A 22225-nucleotide genomic window follows, 5' to 3' on the forward strand; every position below is an offset into this window, starting at 1 on the left:
CCGTCTATGGGGTCACACAGAGTCGGACACGACTGAAGTGACTTAGCAGCAGTAGCAGCAGCAATATGCATTTTGGAACAAAAATATTGTATATATTAAGTGATCAAAAAATGGTCACTCTTACCACACCACACTCAGAAAAGAATGTTATGTAGTGAAAGTGAGCCCTTTTACTAAAATCACTTATGACCTTATCATGTACCATACATAGATACTGAACATCTATTAGAACACATATGCTCCAAGACTTCAGAAGATACATTCTGACTCTAAAAGAGCATTAAAAAAATCTATACCTCTGCTGTTATTTTTTCTTCTTGAAGTTCTGGCAAAGACTTCTGAAATTCCTGATCAATCGTAGCTTTTTCAGCAGCTGTCTGCTTTTCTTCTTCATAGGATATAGCAAGTAAGCCTAAGAACAAACTTGCCATATAAAAGGCAAACCAAAAACTTATCACAACAAAAAATATCATGTAGACCTTCCCAGAAGCATAAAGGATCTAAGGAGAGGTGGAAAAAAGACAGAGAGGAAATGTTATTTGTCTTACTGTGATCTCTTATTTTAAAATGAAGGAAAAAAAAAAAAGAAATTTTGTTAGAATTTAGTTACAAGTGGAATGCAATTACAAGGCAGTTAAAGTACTGGCTTTACCTGGATAAATAAGTGAAAAGCTCTTTAACTTTAAATTTTATTTTTTAAAAAATCACATGCTCCCATCCTGAACCCTCCTCCTCCCAACCTCCCCAAAAACTAATATACGGATACAAAATAAACCAGGAAGAATTTAGTAATTTAATTCAGGGTGAGCATTTGATGTTTTTGTCTTCATTAACAGATCAAACATAATGAAAGGAAAAAACTGTCATCTTTCAATAAAGAAAGCTGGATAGTCCAAATATGAATGATTGTTTTCTTTGCAATAGAATCTTTAAATATATGCTATGCTAAGTCACTTCAGTTGTGTCTGACTCTGTGTGACCCCATAGACGGCAGCCCCCCCAGGCTCTGCCGTCCCTGGGATTCTCCAGGCAAGAACACTGGAGTGGATTGCCATTTTCTTATGAAGTGTAATAAAGTCAAAGAATGAATGTCTGGATATTACTTTCCTTGGATCATTACTTTATGGAAACATCACAACAAAGTACAAAATCATGTCTGTTCAAAGAGAGGAGGAACAGGAATATTTGATTATCTGTCAGGATACTTGCTTTCGTGAAGAACCTCTAAACAAATCACATAGGAAAGTCATATAATTCACATATATTAAGTCATTTATGGATGCACGTGCATGCTTACCTGGTGGCCCAGACAGTAAAGAATCCACCTGCAATGCAGGAGGCATGGGTTCAATCCCTGGCTTGGGAAGGTACCCTGGAGGAGGGCATGGCAACCTACGCCTGTATTCTTGCCTGGAAAATCCTCATGGACAGAGGAATCTGTCAGGCTACAGCCCACGGGGTCACAAAGGGTCAGACAAGACTGAGACACTAAGCACAGCACGTGTGCCAAGTTGCTTCAGTCGTGTCTGACTCTATGACCCTATGAACTGTATCCTGCCAGGATGCTCTGTCCTAGGGATTCTCCAGACAAGAATACTGGAGTAGGTTGCCATGTCCTTCTCCAGGGGATCTTCCCAAGCCAGGGATCGAACCTGCATGTCTTATGTCTCCTGCATTGGCAGGCAGGTTCTTAACTACTAGTGCCACCTGGGAAACCCCATTTATGGATAGAAAAATATGAAGTAGTAGATTCCTAAACCGAGCATCGACTGGCTTTTATTTCAAAATAATTACCTAAGATATATCAGAAACTTTAAAAATTTGTAAGTAGATATTATAAATCCAAAATATAGTCCACTGATCTATCCTCACTGATTACAAGTAGATGAACAAATATCAGGAAAACATATGGATATGGAAATAGTTTTCATTTTTAAGCATTCATTTGAATCAATAGACAAGTATTACTTACAGAAAATATTGTGTTGATATAAGCTAAGAATGTTTACAAATTAACAGGAAGTTCTAACATTTAATCAGAAATAATTTCTTATTAATCTATAGTATGTTTTCCTTTAACAGTATTTTTAATAAACTCTATTATCCAAGTGAGTAAGCTATTTAGGATTTGGTTAAATATTTCCCCCACTAAATAACTGTTATCAACAATACATTTAGAAGTCAGTATTAGATATCATGAGTATTGTAGGATATACACATTAATAAATACTTTATGTTCATTATTTCCTTAATTCTAAATACTTTATGTTTATTATTTCCTTAATTCTATGCAAAATATTTACATTGTATTTACCATGTAAAAAGGAGATGAAATTAGATAAAGATCTCACAGCTGTGGGGAAATACCTGAATCCAAAATTTTTGCTCTTTCCACTAAATGAAGCTGATGGAGAATAAAAGCATACAATCTTGTAAGAATGAAAAAGGGTGCAAATTCAAGTTTTATTGTATTTTAGCAGAAAACAGGGGTTAATTATAGCCTGTTTACCATATATTTTTATGAAAATCAAATGAAACAATGTATGAGAAGATCTTAGATCATGGCAAGTATGTGATAAATGTCAACTATGGTTGAATATAACTCTACTCCATGAGGACTACGGAGAAGGCAATGGCACCCCACTCTAGTACTCTTGCCTGGAAAATCCCATGGAAGGAGGAGCCTGGTAGGCTGCAGTCCATGGAGTCGATAAGAGTCGGACACGACCGAGTGACTTCACTTTCACTTTTCACTTTCATGCATTGGAGAAGGAAATGGCAACCCACTCCAGTGTTCTTGCCTGGAGAATCCCAGGGATAGTGGAGCCTGGTGGGCTGCCATCTATGGGGTCCCACAGAGTCGGACACGACTGAAGCGACTTAGCAGCAGCAGCAGCATGAGGACTGACAACCTGCTTTGTTCATTTCTGTACCAATGCTACATCAGAGTACTTGAATTAAATAATGCTTGTTTAATGAATGGGGAATGATATTCTCCAAAACACAAGCTGTACTCTTTGGGAATAACTATTGAATTTACCTAGTCATAGTCGGTTCAATAGAGCAGTGCTGAGTAAAAAATTCAGTCCAAATCAAAGCAAACCTTATCTATACTAGTCAATAAAATCCTAGAGTGCAATAATGATAAAAGTCTTGAAAGACTCCAGAATCAGGGCACTCCCAGACTGATTTCTCATTTCCCTGCTGTGTGATGATATTTCTTTTAAACCGTTGCTAACAAGTAAATTAACTTATACACTTTGAAAGCTGTAAATAAAAGGCAAGACATTCACTATTATATAAAGTAAACAATTCATAAATATTCCCTTAAATTTTTTGTTTATTAAAATTTTATTAAGCATTTCTATATGTTAGATGCTGAGAATACAAAAATTAAAATCAGACTTCTTAGGTCGTTTATCTCCTAGTGGGCAGAAATGCTGAACAAGCAAATATGAATGCAGAGACTATATCTTAAAGGGAGCTATGGACCATGCATTTGGACACTGAACTTCATCCTACAGACATTTGGAAATCACTGGAGGATTTTGAAGAGGATAACATGTTAAGATTATTTCAGAAATAAGAAGTTCCTAGTGTTGTGGAGGAGGCATGATATTTGTCAAAAAGTTTGACAAATAACAATATACTACTCTTTCAAAATTAGAAAAATATAGTTTGCATAAAGAAAACAATCACTTGTAATATTTTAAGTACTTCTACTAGAAATATAATTTTCCTACAAGCATGTTTGGTTTACTTGATTTTCATTTAATAATATATTATGAATCTTTGTGCTAAAAATATATTACATTATTCTTATCATTATTAATGGCCTGTAAACACACACATATGCACATACACACCATAATTTATCTATTCAATCATAAAAAGTACAGTACATGTGTGTTTAAAAGAGTATTCTTCAACTGCACATACTTTTAAAATAATTATTTTATCTAATATCTTTTGATATTAACTGTGCTGCTGAAAAACACTGCATATTCCACTTTTATTTTCTTAAAAGAAAAGCTGAATCTACATTTTTAATGAGTATATATTATATCCTTCTGAGAAACTATGGCACACAAATCATCAGTTATGAAAGGAGACTCAGAATTTTTATTTAAAGTCTCATAACAGTAAGCTTTCTGTTACTATAACTGGAGCATGACTGACTATTAAAGGAGGATGAGAAGAAACAGAAGAATTAAAAAGTAATAGTACATTGTAGGCATGAATAATCTTTAGTTTCAGCATGTGAATTCTTGGTTGCAATACATGGGGTTCCTTGACCAGGGATCAAATTCACTCCCCCTGAATTGGGAGCTCAGAGTCTTAGCCACTGGACCATCAGGGAAGTCCCAACAATTTCTTAACAGATGGTAATATCATAGGTTCAAATTTTTTGTCTGGAGAATTAGCACCTAGAAATGCTCTCTGCTGCTGCTGCTGCTAAGTCACTTCAGTCGTGTCTGACTCTGTGTGACCCCATAGACGGCAGCCCACCAGGCTCCCCCATCCCTGGGATTCTCCAGGCAAGAACACTGGAGTGGGTTGCCATTTCCTTCTCCAATTCATGAAAGTGAAAAATGAAAGTGAAGTCACTCAGTTATGTCCGACTCTTCGCAACACCATGGACTGCAGCCTACCAGGCTCCTCTGTCCATGGGATTTTCCAGGCAAGAGCACTGGAGTGGGGTGCCGTTGCCTTCTCCGAATGCTCTCTAGTTAATGTCAAATATATAAGACCACAGAGTAGTACAGTGATCTCTGGTAGATACGTGTGTTTTAACTTTGGGGAAGTTATCTGCCTGCTTTGATCTTAGGGTCTTCATGTAAAAGCATATGCACATATTTATATCCTGACTTTGTAGGATTGTTTCAAAGATTAAATAAGATACCAATACATAAGAACACTGACGTGGGCTCAGTGTTTACATACAGTTTGACATTGAATAATTCTATTTCCTTCTGGCCTCAAATTCTTTTCCACACAAAAATTTAATAAAGTACATTACATTTGATCATTATTTTAGAAAGGAGGAGCATGGCATCATCCTTACGTGCAGTGCAGATTCTGTGTTCTTACCTGGTGATAAAGTGCTTCAGGGTAATCCTGCGTCATTAACCGAAATAGAGCTAGTAAGGCCCAGCCAAAGCTGTCAAAATTTGTGTAGCCATCATCAGGATTTACACCAGCTTTTACACACACATATCCTTCAGGACACTGACTAATTGAGATAAAGAAAAGAAAAACTGCTTACTCTTAGGTGACTTTCAGATCAAGGTTAAATCACAAATACAGAATATCTACCCATGAATAATAAAGGGCCCCCTCTTTCACGGGGCGTGGTTTTCTCCCAAACAATTTCCAGTGAAAAAAAGTTGCATATGAGTTAGATTTTCAGCTGATATAAGTGAACAGCATTAGTTAAGCTAAAAGACAACAGGGCCTCACAAATGGTTTTTGCCAAGTCTTTGTTAAAGATTTCTTTACGACCCAAAATCAAAGTGAAAGTATAACTGGTGGAAAATGACACTGATAAAAATAAAACTGCAGTAGTTGAGGGTTTAATTTTTAAATGATCTCACCTCAAACCCTTAGAAACCATTATTTAAAGAGTGAGAAAACATTGTTTATCAATAATTTATAAGCAGCTAACGGCACTTTGGTAGAAAGATCAGATTAAATATTTATTGCATTTCCTTTCATGGAGTCTTCATAATTTTACCTACTGGGGTTTGGTTCTTGTTGTCCATTATGAAAGTAGTGGCCCAATAAATCATGCTTCCTCCCTCATCACCTCTCTGTAGTTCCCTCCCACATTATTGGAGCTTTGGCCATGTGACTTGCTTTACATATATGTTAATGGCTAACAAATGTGATACAAACAGAGGTTTAAAAAGTACTTGTGTGTTGAGACTTGCTAATTGCTGACCTATAGAATCTGAACTGATGAATTTTTGTTCTTGTCTTAAAACACTAGTTTTTGGGATAGTTTATCATACGGCAAAGTATAATGGCTGCAGGTGAAACACTGACTTTCTCTTAAGGCCTTGATTTACTATATCATTGTCATTCTGACTATCCATGACTTGGTATCTTGAACATGCATGTCACGTCAAATCTAGTTTGGAATGTCCACAGAAAGGTTTAGCTCGAGTGGGATGGGGCAGATACAATGAGATGGATTCACAATCTGGGCTTGAAAATAGAATGGGAACCCAGCAGTAATGAGGTAAAAAGGTTGAATAAGCAATAAAATGTCCAAATCACCTTGTACGTGTTGTCGCTTCAGTTGTGTCCGACCATTTGTGACCCTATGGACTATAGCCTGCCAGGCTCCTCTCTCCATGGGATTCTCCAGGCAAGAATACTGGAGCAACTTGCCATTTCCTACTCCAGTGGATCTTCCCGACCCAGGGATTGAACAGAGTTCTAATTGGCAGGTGAGCTCTTTACCACCAGTGCCACCTGAGAGGCTCCCCCGTGTGTGTGTGTGTGTGTGTGTGTGTGAGTCACTCAGTCGTGTCCCGTCAAATGTAGCCTACCAACTTTTCTGTCCATCGGATTCTTTGGGCAAGAATACTGGAATGTATTGCCATGCCCTCCTCCAGGGATCGAACCCAGGTATCGAAATCCTGAAAGAGCGTCGGGTGGACTCTTTATCATCTCAGCCACAAGGAAAGCCTCTGGAAAGCCCCCTAAAGCACCTTAATGCAACTAAACTACATAACTCATTCTCCTGCCTCCATGTGCTTTTTCCCTATCTCGGGCCCAGAGTCTCTAAGAACTGAGTTTCAGATGGGTGCCAAGTCATTTCAGCTGAGGAAAGTAACACAAAGAATTAAGCCATTGTACCACTGAGAAGCACTCTGTTTCAACTTTATCTCTTCATTCGAAATTATCAGAAAATAAGTTTTTTCAATAGTCATGTATGGATGTGAGAGTTGGACCATAGAGAAGGCTGAGCACCAGAGAATTGATGCTTTTGAACTGTGGTATTGGAGAAGACTCTTGAGAGTCCCTTGGACTGCCAGGAAATCCAATCAATCCATCCTAAAGGAAATCAGTCCTGAATATTCATTGGGAGGACTCATGCTGAAGCTGAAACTCCAATACTTTGGCCACCTGATGTGAAGAACTGACTCATTAGAAAAGACCCTGATGCTGGGAAAGATTGAAGGCAGGGGGAAAGGGGGACAACAGATGATTGAATGGCATCACTGACTCGATGAACATGAGTTTGAAAAAGCTCCAGAAGTTGGTGATGGACAGGGAAGCCTGGCGTGCTGCAGTCCATGGGGTTGCAAAGAGTCAGATATGACTGAGTGACTGAACTGAACTGAACTGAAGACTTGAGAGTTCTGTCATCTCACTGAAGAATTATTTTAAGTCCTATTGTTGTTTAGTCACTAAGTCGTTTCTGACTCTTTTGAGACTCCATGTAGCCCACTAGGCTCCTCTGTTCATGGGATTTCCCAGGCAACAATACTGGAGAGGGTTGCCATTTCCTCCTTCCCGACCCAGGGATCAAGCCAGCATCTCCTGCACTGGCAAGTGGATTCTTTACCACTAAGCCACCAGGTTCCCATAAACTGTCATAATTCCAAGAATTGGTCTCAAGGAAATTGAAACCAACCAACCCTGGATCTGAAGATTAATCATACTTAAAACAATCAACATGATGCTGGTCAGACCATGGATGACCGACTTCAAGATGACTGTCAGAGCTGACTGTGCTGTTTCTGCATGTAGCTCCCTCCCTCTTGCCCCCTGATTGTCGGGGCAGATGGAGAGTCAGCCTTTGAACAAGAGTCTACCCTCCAGTCAGTTGCTAGCATCTAAAATAAAACAAACTTTCCTTTTCACTAAATGGCCTCTTATTGGCTTTTGAGCAGTTAAGGGCCCGACTCCACTCTCCATTACAATACAGATTTGATAGAAGAAAACATTAATACTACTTACCTAGCATCTGATCTGTTGCCACAAAGAAGAGCATATCTTTCTCCTTCCAAATAATAAAAGTTTTCTGTTTCTGGAAAAATAGGAAAGACATGAAATTTTGTATCTAGTTTTGAGTGAACAGCATATCTAAAACCCAATTACATCTGTACAGATGAACATCCTTCTCTACAGTAAGAAGGAAGGAGTTTGTAGCCTACCATTTTCTCTCAATCTAGGAGGCTTTGGTCATATTTATTTATTTTTGAAATGATAAAATTTGTGAGTTTTAGCAATTCCAAACTTAGGTTTCCCTGACATAACTGTCTGAAGACTTGGAACTTTATCATCCTGATAAAGGAAACCGATTCAAATTAGCACTTGGGCATAGTTAGGTATTTACATGAAGATTGTTCTGAAGTTGAATTTGTTCTGAAATTGAAGGTTCAACATTTCTGTGAAGAATGCTTTTTGATATAGATGGCAAGGGATTCTTACCTCGAATATAATATGGGTTTCCAGTTCTATTATTCAGCATGTCAGTTTCATTTTCTTGGGGCCATCGCAAACATTTATGCTTCAGATTGCCCATGAAGAGCCCCATCCCAATTAGAGAAAATACACTCAGAAAAAAGAGAGTTAGGATAATGACCACAGTGAGTTTCTTCAAACAATGGATGAGTATGGCTACAAAAGACTTCAGTCCTGAAAAGACAAAGGTTTGTTTTTGGTAAAATAAAATACCTTAGTAAAGCAGCATTAGCAAACTTCTCTCATGGCGAATGCAGATGCCATTGAAATTTATAGCTTTGTGTTTTATAATTTCATTTATCATTACCTAGATCTGATAAATAAAACAAATAACATGCTAAACTTTGAGATTTCTGTATTATTGCTAATCTATTACGTCTGGCAATAAGTCAGACATACTTTAGTACTCTTACTTATTTGTTTGTTTCTTTTTACTACATAAAGAACAGGCCTCCTCTCTTGGTTACTATTTTTCGTACTAATCACCATTATTTATAAGCACAGGTAAAGGCATTGAGTTACAAATCAATATCGGTTGCAAATGTTGTTGAAAAAAAGAAATAGTTTGAAATAGCAGTATTCTATACATTTTTATTATCTTTTGATGAACTCAATCTTTGAAGCTCATTAAATAAAACATTAAAAATTTTATGAATAGAAATGGAATAACATACAACTGTGATTATATATCACTGTATTTATACCAGAATACTTTTTAATTAAGAATTCAACTTCAATGTTAGTTTTATTTAAGGACACTCATTTTTTTAACCATTAAATAATACATGCTCAATTCTGAAAATATAGAAATCAAGAAAAAACAACAAACACCCTATAACTACACTTCATAGATAAAACTACCATAACTCTTCTTTCCTCCAATAATGGATGAAAATAAACCAACTCCATAATGTTGAGCAAGTTATCAACAGTTTAATGTTTCTGTTTAATTATTTTTAAGGGAGTTTAAATATACTTATTTCATACATCATTGTGAGAATTGAAAATCTATTTTTTAAAAAATGACACCCTCAAATGATTAGATTTCTTGAGTGTAACAGAAAAGTTATTAGAAAAGAGTGTCCTCAAATAAAACTAACTTTAAAATACTTGGGTGTGATCTCAAAAACAACAGAATTATCTCTATTTTGTTTCCAAGGCAAACCATTCAATATCACAGTAATCCAAGTCTATGCCACAACCACTAAAGTTGAAGAAGCTGAAGTTGAATGGTTTTATGATGACCTAGAAGACCATCTAGAACTAACACCAAAAAAAGATGTCCTTTTCATCATAGGGGACTGGAAAGCAAAAGTAGGAAATCAAGAGAAACCTGGAGTAACAGGCAAGTTTGACCTTGGAGTACAAAACGAAGAAAGGCAAAGGCTAACAGAGTTTTGCCAAGAGAACACACTGGTCATAGCAAACACCCTCTTCCAACAACACATGAGACGACTCCACACATGGACATCACTGAAATCAGATTGATTATATTCTTCACGGCCGAAGATGGAGACTATACAGTCAGCTAACAGACTGGTTCCAAATTGGGAAAGGAGTACGTCCAGGCTGTATAGTGTCACCCTGCTTATATAACTTATATGCAGAGTACATCATGCAAAATGTTGGGCTGGATGAAGCACAAGCTGGAATCAAGATTGCTGAGAGAAATATCAATAACCTCTGATAGCAGCAGATAGCACCCTTACGGCAGAAAGTGAAAATAAACTAAAGAGTCTCTTCATAAAAGTGAAAGAGGAGAGTGGAAAAACTGGCTTAAAACCCAACACACAAAAAACTAAGATCATGGCATCTAGTCCCATCACTTCATAGCAAATAGATGAGGAAACAAGGGAAACAGTGACAGACTTTATTTTTGGGGGCTCCAAAATCACTGCAGATGCTGACTGTAGCCGTGAAATTAAAAGATGCTTGCTCCTTGGAAGAAAAGCTATGACCAACCTAGACAGCATATTAAAAAGCAGAGACGTTACTTAGCCCACAAAGGTTTGTCTAGTCAAAGCCATGCTTTTTCCAGTAGTTATGTATGGATGTGAGAGTTGGACCATAAAGAAGGCTGAGAGTAGAAGAATTGATGCTTTTCAACTATGGTGTTGGAGAAGACTCTTGAGAGTCCCTTGGACTGCAAGGAGATCAAACTAGTCAATCCTAAAGAAAATCAGTCCTGAATATTCATTGGAAGGACTGATGCTGAAGCTGAACCTTCAATACTTTGGACATGTGATGCAAATAACTGATTCACTGGAAAGGACCCTGATGCTGGGAAAGACTGAAGGCAGGAGGAGAAAGGGACAACAGAGGATGAGATGGTTGGATGGCATCACGGACTCGATGGACAGGAGTTTGAGCAAGCTCTGGGAGTAGGTAATGGCCAGCGAAGCCTGGCATATTACAGTCCATTGATCACAAAGAGTCAGACATGACTGAGTTACTGAACTGCCTGAAAGTTACTCCTGTGATTAAAGAAATGTGATATCTAGAATAAACGTATAATTTTAATTGCTATCATCCTGAAATACATATTTACAGCTACTTTTGCCACTTATTATAACAATTATACTATGAATTGTTTTGCTATATGCAAGTCTTTTAAAAGTATTACTTTAAAAATGGAATTTCTGTGTCATGGTATATGAGATATTTAAGTATTAATTCATATATTCATAATTTTAAAGAAATTTTGAACCAATGCATAAACCAAAGACTATAAATATATAGTCTTTATATATTATATAAATATATATAAACCAAAGACTATAAATATATGCCTTTACTAAAGGTAGGACATTTTTAAAAATATCACTGCCAACTTATTAGAAGAAAAATGGGATATTTTAATTTGATATTATTGCCGTGATCACCATAAAAATCTTTTAAAATATGTGTATTTGAACTGTGTATTTTTTATTTGGTCACTGTCATGAGTCCTGTGTATATTTTGTACTGAAAAGAATTTTCACACTGTTTTATTGAAATTATCTTTAGGAATGGAAATTCTTAAATATAAGTAAGAAGGTATGTGTGCATATAAACATAAACTCATGCAAATATTTTATCTATAATAGTGATATTATAGAATATATATAAATTAAAATATACATGTATAAATACAAAATATTGTTATTAATATTGCTATGACATAAATATATTCTATACAGAATATATAAAATCAAGCTTCTTATGGAGCTTTAATTTTAGTGTCAATTTTTTTTTTTAGTGTCAATATTTTAATCGATGATAAAAAGAAGTCACCATCACACTTTATAGACTCAAATTTATTAATAATTTTCATTGCTATCTTCCATTCACTGCTACCTACCATTCAAAGCTCTGAACCATATGTCAATTTTGATTTTGATTTCCTGGTATAACTTTTTCCTTCTTTTTACTTTTAAACTTTCATTTTGTTTTAGTTTAGTGTATCTTTTGTGGATTCTAACTTATGTCTGGTTTAATTTTAAAGTCTATATGTTTCTTTCATTAATTAATGTTTAATTTGGCTCTGCTTGGTCTTTGTTTCTGCACACAGGTTTTCTCTAGTTATGGCGAGCAGGGGCTACTCTCCAGTTGCGGTGCATGGGCTTAGTTGCCCGGTGCCGTCTAGGAGCCTCCTGGGCCAGGGATGGAACCAGTGTCCCCTGCCTTGGCAGGCAGATTGTCAACCAGCACTTGGACCCCAAAGAAGCTCAAGTCTCTACATCTTGACAGACAATTTTAACTCAGTTATACTCACTTTACTCACTTTTATAAACTGGCTTACACTTTATGCCTTAGAGTACATTTTTAAGAGGAAAAGGATTATTTTCATTCTCTTGAATAGTGTGTTTTCCTTTCTTCCTTGTTTTCATACACACTTGTATAACCAGTATGTGCCTTGGTCGTTTTCTCCTTTGAAAAAAAAAGAGCAATTCATACCAGCCTGTATGCTCCCAATTCTAGTTACTATATTCTACTTGGATTTACCTGAATTCCTCTATAATCTTTACCTCTAATTCTAAGATGAAGATGAAGGAGATACAACTTACGTTCCAGTAATTTGTGGAGAGTAGTAAAAGAACTAAGACTGTGGAAATTCCTGCAAGGACATTTCTCATTGCTGGTTTCTTCACTGTGCTTGGTGAAACTACCATGCCACAGACCATTTTTATCAAACAGGTTTATTGAGATATAATTTATAAACCATACAATTCACCTGTTTAATGTGTACTATTCAATGTTTCAGTATATCCACAACTGAAGTGAAGTCCCTCAGTCATGTCTGACTCTTTGCAACCCCATGGACTGTAGCCTACCAGGCTCCTCCGTCCATGGGATTTTCCAGGCAAGAATACTGGAGTGGGTTGCCATTTCCTTCTCCAGCCTATCTTTCCGACCCAGGGACTGAACCTGGGTCTCCCACATTGTAGGCAAACGCTTTACTGTTTGAGCCACCAGGGAAGTCATATCCACAAGGTTAGGCATCTATTATCACATTTCCCCAATGTTTTTGCTGTTTTGCCCAGCCTGGACTCCAAGTACAGAGTATGCATTTATCTGGCCTTCTTCATACGTTCCAGTGGACGAACGTTGCTTGCAGATCTTATTTTTGGTGTTATCACACTACTTCGTGGGTTTATTCATTCAATTATTTGATAAAACCTCTGACTCATAACAGCCAAAAAAAAAAAAACTCTGAGTGAAGTTTCCTATCTTATTGTTTTTATTCATTCTGAACAACAAATCAGAAGGTATTAGTAGGCTTCCCCAAGACACATTCAGTAATGGGATGTGTAAATTACTCCTCTGCATCTTCCATCAATGTGGTCATGGCTGTACATTATTTAACAGAACCTTCTTGAATGTTGTGGCATGTGGAATACGTCCTATCCAAGCACTGAGAGTAAAAGGGTACTTATTTTATATAACTTTGTTCATTTCAACTGGCTCTTAGATTCAATGAGGAAAAGAAGAGGATGGATTAGATAACTGTCTGGACTGCTAATTCATTCAGAAGTCTAAGGACAATTTTAGTATTTCATATTTAAGACATAAAATTAAAGAAACAGGAAAAAATAAGGAAGTAACTTATTTTGATTGAGTTCTACATTTTGTTATCATAAGCATTGAAATCACTTCAAATAAGTAACAAATGTATTTTTTTCCTTTCCATTCCAGGAGTGACAAATAAATTTGATATTTGATCTTATATTCATTTATTTCAAAGATGAAATGTTGTTTAACAACATTTCTCTAAGCAATGGCAAGGCCGTTCAAACGAATACATGGAAGTACATGAAGCAAAATGAAGACAAAGAACTTGATACTTTTTCTTACCTTGGTTTAAAGGAATAATTTTCAAAATTCTCAAATTTCTCATAATTCTACATACTGAAATGAAATTTAGAGGTGAATATCTTGAAATATGCCTGTGGAATTAAATTAAAGTCGTTTATAAATCATATTGAGTTTATGTTACTGACATTTGGCTTTTTATAATATTTGAAGCTTGTTTCTAAAACCAGATATGCAAATATTCACTCGCTTTCATTATTGCATTTTGCAAACAGGTTTATTATTGATTGGAAGGCAAAGATTTCTACAGTGCAAGGTAATCAAGTAAACATTAATCTACAAATTATGAGAGTTTATAAAAGCTTGACACTTTAAGTGGTCAAAATTTCATCAAATACTCTATATTATGTTCATATTTTGCAATCTTATTGGTTTGAAAATATAGTTAAAATAAGAAAATACATAGCTTTTGAAAGGAATAAGATTTATTTTAAGTATTTAAACTCCTGGTGCTGATAATGATGGTGATGACGATGACAGTGGTGACGGTGATGGTCGCAGAAGTCAAATGTATGTTGGTTAAGGACACAGTCTCTAGAGCCAGACTGCTGGTAGAGAAATATAGACTCTACTATTTACTAGTTGTGTGATATGAAAAAATTACTTAACTTATTTTGCCTCAGTTTCCTCAAATGTAAAAAGTAAGGATAAGGGTACTTTCTAATTCTGAGGATTTGGGGGAGATTAAATTAGTTAATCAATGTATGCTGCTGCTGCTGCTAAGTCGCATCAGTCGTGTCCGACTCTGTGCGACCCCATAGACGGCAGCCCACCAGGCTCCCCCGTCCCTGGGATCCTCCAGGCAAGAACACTGGAGTGGGTTGCCATTTCCTTCTCCAATGCATGAAAGGGAAAAGTGAAAGTGAAGTCGCTCAGTCGTGTCCGACTCCTAGCGATCCCATGGACTGCAGCCCACCAGGCTCCTCCGTCCATGGGATTTTCCAGGCAAGAGTACTGGAGTGGGGTGCCATTGCCTTCTCCTAATCAATGTATAGTTCATAGCAAAGCATCTTCACATACTGAGAGCCCTTAGTTGCGTTAGCCAAATTTTAGCTAATAGCAATGGCAAGAAGAGAAATAATACTAGTGACTTCAGAAGTACTGATAATAATTTCAATGATATTAGATACTATTTTTTGACTGCTCACTACATGGAAGAAACTAATCTGTTCATTATAAAGGTTATTTCTTTTTTAAAAAAATTGACACTAACTCTACAAATAGAGTATTACTTTAAATTATGTTTAACAGGAATTTGATGCCTGTGACAATTTCTTTAGCCATAAAATAGAGTACATTAAATAGAAGGATTGAAAAAAATTAATACATGTGTAAATTATTAGAATTTAATGTATCATTCTAGAAAAATGTGCATGTATATAAAATATCTTATTCTGATAATTAGAATATTTCCTGTTCTTAAGCAATATAGATTAACAGAATCAAATATGTTGGAATCCTCTCCTAAGTCTCCAGGATATTTTCTGGTCACCGAACATAATCACCTCAAGTGCAAAAAATTCAACCTCTATTGTTTTTGCTTCAGGTAGAAAACAGAGATTATTATTCCTTTAATTTATTCCTCTATTGTTTTTGCTTCAGGTAGAAAACAGAGATTCCCATTCCTTTAATTTTCAATGCATAGTCAGGATTAGTTCAGTTGGAGCTGCCTAAGAGAACTCACTATGTCTATGATTTATGAATCGTTCTGTACTCATAGAATTTTACAGGCAGAAAATTCTGTCAACCTCAATGTTTCTTTATGAAAAGCATTTTCTTAGCAAGCAAATATTATGATGTTTGCAACTTAAAAGGAGTACTCACTCAAATAAAGTTACACTGAAATCAAGCCAGTTCCATGAATCACCAAAGAAATAAAAGGGTCCTGCCCAGATGCCTCTTGCAATGAGTTTTACAAGTATTTCAAATGTATAAATTCCAAGCAAAGTATTCCTGCAGAAAAAATTTCACATAATTTTCATATGACTTTTCATATTAAAAATGAAACCAATATTTCATAATTCTGAAATATATGTCTATGATAATTATTTGGCAATCAATCAACCAACCAACTAGACAACCATAGGATAGGGCTTTAGTTAGGGCTTCCTGAGTCTTAAAACATTAACCATGAGATTTGGCTATCAATTTTTTTTCAACAAATTTTAGCCCAGGGTTATGTTTATATATATTTAAGTAAAGAACAAACACAAAATATCAAATTTATCCCACATTGGGAGTCCAGCAATAAGTAACAAAATGTAGGCAAGTATGAAAGAACTTATTATCTACATATACAAAAATTTTTACAGTGAATCAGTATAATACATATTTACCTTCCAAAGTTAACTAATTTTAAGAATAGAAACCTTGAGGGGTGGCATCAAGAAGGTTTTCTTCTCTAGAAAACCTAATGGGCCTTTCCATTTTTGTATTCTAATGCAAGGTAAGCTACTCACACCCCCAAGGAAAGAGGAGTAGAACAGAAAGGAATAAAAAGATATCTTTCTAAAGAATAGACAGGAAAATTAGACAGGAAAATGTTATCTGAGTTTGAAACAAATTTGGTGTGGGACTGCAATAGTAAAGAAAATCTGAAGCACTGAAATATATCAATCATTAGAATAAAAATAAAGCCTCACTTACATGAAGCCACAGACATAAACACATATATAGCTAAAGGCTCAAGCATCTCTATCTTGTGAACCTAACATGCTGGGAAATAGAAGCATTTAAAATCCAATTAAGAGTAATGATGGGAAGAAAAACATTAAAATTGATTAACAACATGTGTATATATTTTATTCAGAAAATTTATCAATTGTGGAATATGTGTATTATATTATGTACAATGTATATTACATGTAAATTATAAATATTAATTTGTACCATGTCATAATATGTAGTATATAATGTACTATAACAATGTGTTAAATATAAAATATAATCATATATGCGATTATACACAATAAAATTATATAACTTACTGCAATGCTGGCCCCCATTTTGGCAAATCAGTCATGGACATATATATGCCGTCAGTCAGGACGCTGACCAAAATGAATAGTCGGAAAAAGGTAAGTTACAGTCAAGGAACAATAGTAATAAAAATAATGTTTAAAATACATTTCTATAATCTGTTTATATGTATGTACACACATGAGATCACACAGTTTCTTAAGTTTCAAAAATGTACTATTTATATTGAAAAGCAACGAGGATTAAGATTTGCTACCACTACTTGTGTGCACTAGAAAATATATTTTAAATGTATTTTCAAATATGGAACACACTGGATTTATAACCAAGATTTCAGTTTGACATAAAATGATATGTTAATTAAAAAGTTTACTGCAGCAATATTTGAATAGAATAGTTTCATTTGATGTTAGTACAGTTTAAAACCAACAGAAAAGGATATGGATGTACCAAAATCTTAATGGTTGCTCTTCTGATTGAATTGAAAGGAGACAATGTACACCAGGTAGCATTGAATCTGAATATTGTTCTCTTTTTATTTAATACTATGAAAGTCTATAAGAAGAAAAAATGAAAATCAAGTGAAATTAGAACTGAGAATTATGATCTTATCAATTATGCAACATTTTCCAATGACCATTTCAGTCATGAAGTCTAACATTTATACTTAAATTTTGATATCCATTCACAGATTAAATCAAATGGAAAGGTTTTTAAGCTAGTTTTATTCATATTTAGGCTTATCTACCACACATTTTTTGCCAGTGTTCTACCTAAGAAAACCATTTGCCACACACCAATCTGTATTTTTCCTGCAGAATTGATGTAATAGAAAGAAATCTATAGCTTGATGGCTCAAGAGTATCCACTTTAGCATACTAAAATTCAATAAATGTAAAATAAGTTAATTTTATTTTGAAGCAAATAAGGTATGAGACTGCAGTAGCAAAAGTGACCCACCCAATTCATGCAAACATTATCTTAGTCATCAGTAATTTTCTATGGTATGTAACCATGCTTGTATGTTATCATTGACATAAATATATTTAACACAAAAATTTATATCATGTAAAACTAATCTGTTGGTATACTGAAGTATTAACTGTCCAAAAAAAGAAAAATCAGAAATGTCTTAAAAAGCACTTATGTGTGTAAAATACAGATACACATAATATATGTGTGTATGTGTCTGCATATATAAACACACAGAATTGTATACACACACATATATGCACTTTTGTTATACATACATATCCATTTGGAAAATTCATTCATGTGTTGTATGCATAACCATATTATACATTGCTGTTGTTGTTTAGTCCCTAAATCCCATCCAACTCTTTTGCAACCCCATAGACTGTAGCCCTGCCAAGCTCCTTTGTCCATGGAATTTCCCAGGCTAGAATACTGGAGTTGGTTGCCATTTCCTTCTCCAAGGGATCTTCCTGACCCAATGACTGAATCCATGCACCATCAGGGAAGCCCTCATATTACACATTGCAAACATTATATAGACTACAATATAATAACATTATATAATGTATAGCATAAAAGGCATATAAGGATATTGGAATCTTTTTAATATATACACTTATACTGTAAAATGTCAACATGCTTCCACCATGCAAAGTATTTGAAAGAGTTGTGATTAACAGAATGATCTCTTTGCCTTCCATCCAGCATGCATGCTAAGTCCCTTCAGTCATGTCTGACTTTGAAACTCTATGGACTGTAACCCGCCAGGCTCCTCTGTCTTGGGATTCTCCAGGCAAGACTACTGGAGTGGAAGGTTGCCATGCCTTCCTCCTGGGGATCTTCCTTATCCAGGGATCGAACCCACATCTCTCACATCTCCTGCATTGACAGGTGGGGTCTTTACCACTTGTGCCACCTGGGACTGATTCATCTTCTTTTCACCCATTTGGTAAAAGTATTGAATGTACTACAATATCAAAGAATATCAAATTACATTTGTCCACAATGGGGTTAATTCTTACCTTCCCCAAGTTTGACCTTTTTTTATAATTACTTCATTTTTGTCAGAAGCTTTCAGTCATGTCTGACTCTTTGCAACCCCATGAATTGCAGCACGCCAGGCCCCCCTGTCCATCACCAACTCCCAGAGTTCACTCAAACTCACATCCATCGAGTCGGTGATGCCATCCAGCCATCTCATCCTCTGTCGTCCCCTTCTCCTCCTGCCCCCAATCCCTCCCAGCATCAGAGTCTTTTCCAATGAGTCAACTCTTCGCATGAGGTGGCCAAAGTACTGGAGTTTCAGCTTTAGCATCATTCCTTCCAAAGAAATCCCAGGGCTGATCTCCTTCAGAATGGACTGGTTGGATCTCCTTGTAGTCTTTTGAACTGTGGTGTTGGACAAGAGTCTTGTCCAACACCACAGTTCAAAAGCGTCAATTCTTTGGCACTCAGCCTTCTTCACAGTCCAACTCTTACATCCATACATGACCACAGGAAAAACCATAGCCTTGACTAGACGGACCTTTGTTGGCAAAGTAATGTCTCTGCTTTTGAATATGCTATCTAGGTTGATCATAACTTTCCTTCCAAGGAGTAAGCATCTTTTAATTTCATGGCTGCAGTCACCATCTGCAGTGATTTTGGAGCCCAAAAAGATAAAGTCTGACACTGTTTGCTCTGTTTCCCCATCTATTTCCCATGAAGTGATTAACCAGTCTTCAAATCCTGCTGTTTCTTCTCAAGTGTGTCACCTCTGTCTCCAAGGCACTCTTAGAATCCAGACTTCTTGACTTCAGGCCTGGATTAGTCTCTTTCCTATTTCATCTTTCTGACTCTATCATTACCACGAAATAGTCATGTAGAAGTCTCTAGATTAATCTTACTTAAACATTGCTTTGATCACATCAGTACTTTGGCCATCACATTAAAGCCATGTTGTCATCTCCATTCTCTCATCTTATTTCCCACAATTTACAACAACTACAGGGTTCCAGTTCTATCATCAGCCCACCTCTTCCTTATTTCAGAATTAATCTCTGCTCTTGACTGTTCACAGAAGATTTTTGCCTTGTAAAAACTGAAGTGTTCCTGAAGCTGTAATTCAAGATTATTCCAGCTTTGTCAGTCCGCACAGATCTCTGTCTTTTCTAAGCATAATCGTTTTTATTTTCATCATTTTGTGCTTCTTGCTGAATTGTCAAATATTTAGTAATTTTCTCAAATCATTCTGGGAATAAGATAGGATGTGACTGTATGAGTGAATAAAATTTATGAATGAAATATAGTTTGGTTTTATTTCCCTAACTACTGAGTAAGCACATCAAGGTGAACAGTTGAAACTGGTGTACATATAATTGAAATTTTATATTATAGTTATTTTAAAATCAATACCCTTAAATAGCCAACCATGATGCTCCCATAAAATGAAACATTAAGGTATGCCAGTATAGCTTATTACATACAAAGTACAGTTATCCCAAACAAACTAATCTACCAGGCAAATAATCAGTTTTGACAAAAATCTCAAATATATGTGAAATGTTTTGTCCAGTTTTCTGTAACTTAAAATTACCTCTTCACTTATTCTTCTGTCTTTTTTCATTCTTTCTCAATTACAGTTGTTTGCATGTCTGGAAAATAAATAAAAATATAGCCACAGTAAACCTAATTAATCCTTACCCTTTTATTAGTGTAGTATGGGTCCACATCTTCCAATGGCTCTGACACCATTGCTTGAGGAAGATTTCCATAAACAAATGGAAGCTCTTTTCCAACTTCCAAGTCACAGTTCGGTTTTAAATCTTCTTTGTCTTCCTCACTGGGCTTTTTAGCACTATGCTGTTCCATAACTTCAAGAGACTCTCTGGTGAAAGGGACCAGGCTCTTAGGTTCTGGGGAAGCCATTTTCAATTTTGCCCCTGCAAGAAAAGTATTTTCTTCATTTCTATATAAGATTTGGATATAATAAAGGAAAAAATTAAAGTACAGAAGGCTAGGATATGAATGAAAGGGAATGGCAAACAACGCACTCCATGAAAATTCCTGCACTTAAGAGAAATCTGAGTTATTAATCTTGGTTTTTTGTTTTTTTTTTTTTAATCTTGGTTTTGTTTCCCTTAATATTAGGATTTCCCTGGTGGCTCAGACAGTAAAGCATCTTGCTTACAATGCGGGAGACCTGGGTTTGATCCCTGGGTCGGGAAGATCCTCTGGAGAAGGAAATGGCAGCCCACTCCAGTACTCTTGCCTGGAAAATCCCATGGACAAAGGAGCGTGGTGGGCTACAGCCGACAGGGTTGCAAAGAGTCGGACACGACTGAGTTAAACTTGGTTTTGTTTCCCTTAATATTAGACTTAATTTGTAGTTTCATCAATAACTCATTCTATTTCATTTACTCATCCATTGAGTCCTCTTTCATCTGCTGAAATCTGCCTTTCAGTTTCTCCCCTGTAATGAAAAAGTTCTAAAGTGGCTACAGATTGTTGGAAGACCAAACCCAATCATTTCACTCTCAGCTGTATTTAGTCATTGACTAGACTTTCCTTCTCTAAACTCAATTTTCATTGGCTCTGTGACCCACTCTTCTGTATCTCTTCCTACAGCTCTGATCACTTCCTTTGACTTAGTTTTTCCCCCAAAATTTCAACTTTGATATCCTTTAAAGTTTTGCTTTTCCCTCTTTTACCTCATCTTTTTGGTAAATATATAGGCAAACACAGAGTTTAACTACTATAAATAGGTATTCACCAAGTACATTTCCCAAAACACTCCCTTCCCTCAATCATCTATGTGTCAACCCACCAATGACAGCAATTTAACAAGTAAAAACAAAATTTGTTGTTTTTTCCCAAGACTAAAACTACTTTTTAACCTAACAGTCATTGTAAAATTACATATAAACTCATTACTTTGAAAATTACTCATAAAATGTTTTTCTTTGTCACTAATTCCTTAGAAAAAAATAATTTTCTTACAATAGTTTTCCATCAGTTATTTAAATATTATCCATTGTTCATACACCTACATCAAGGTAGCCACTTTTGTAATCCTATCTGTGGATTGCTCCAGTAGTCTTTACAGGTTTTTCTCAATTCTAGTCTTTATCTATTTCAAGTTATTCTACAGGCCACTTGAATTAGCCTTCATTAAATATAATTTCATGTATCAATTCTCCATTTATGAAACATTATTTCCTTTTACATAGAAATATGTTCTTTTGCTGATTTTTTCCAGCCCAATTTCTGTCAAAACCAACTCTTCAAGTGACTCTACTCAGTGACAACTGACTATTCTTTATACATTCTCTTTAACCCTCACTGCAATTCTACTACTGCAAGCAGTGATCAGAAATTTTGTACTTGATATTGCAGCATTTTCTGTATATATAGTCTCTTATAGTGCCAACCTTAGGTAAATTTATCCTATTGATATGGTATG

General features: G+C 35.7%; 1 protein-coding gene across 1 annotated transcript in view; it reads right to left on the reverse strand.

The window, feature by feature from the left end:
• The window catches only part of SCN7A (sodium voltage-gated channel alpha subunit 7), an 81263-nt gene that overhangs the window by 42380 nt on the left and 16658 nt on the right, over positions 1–22225 (reverse strand). The window contains exons 2-10 of the mRNA XM_070357854.1: positions 20467–20705; positions 17252–17364; positions 16818–16907; positions 15655–15783; positions 13813–13904; positions 8446–8652; positions 7972–8041; positions 5092–5233; positions 297–500 (exon numbers count right to left, since the gene is read on the reverse strand). Of these exons, the coding sequence (XP_070213955.1) occupies positions 297–500; positions 5092–5233; positions 7972–8041; positions 8446–8652; positions 13813–13904; positions 15655–15783; positions 16818–16907; positions 17252–17364; positions 20467–20705 (1286 nt within the window). The remainder of the gene's footprint in view (positions 1–296; positions 501–5091; positions 5234–7971; positions 8042–8445; positions 8653–13812; positions 13905–15654; positions 15784–16817; positions 16908–17251; positions 17365–20466; positions 20706–22225) is intronic.

Source organism: Bos mutus, chromosome 2 (genome assembly GCF_027580195.1).
Source record: "Bos mutus isolate GX-2022 chromosome 2, NWIPB_WYAK_1.1, whole genome shotgun sequence".
In the NCBI taxonomy this organism is placed as follows: domain Eukaryota; kingdom Metazoa; phylum Chordata; class Mammalia; order Artiodactyla; family Bovidae; genus Bos; species Bos mutus.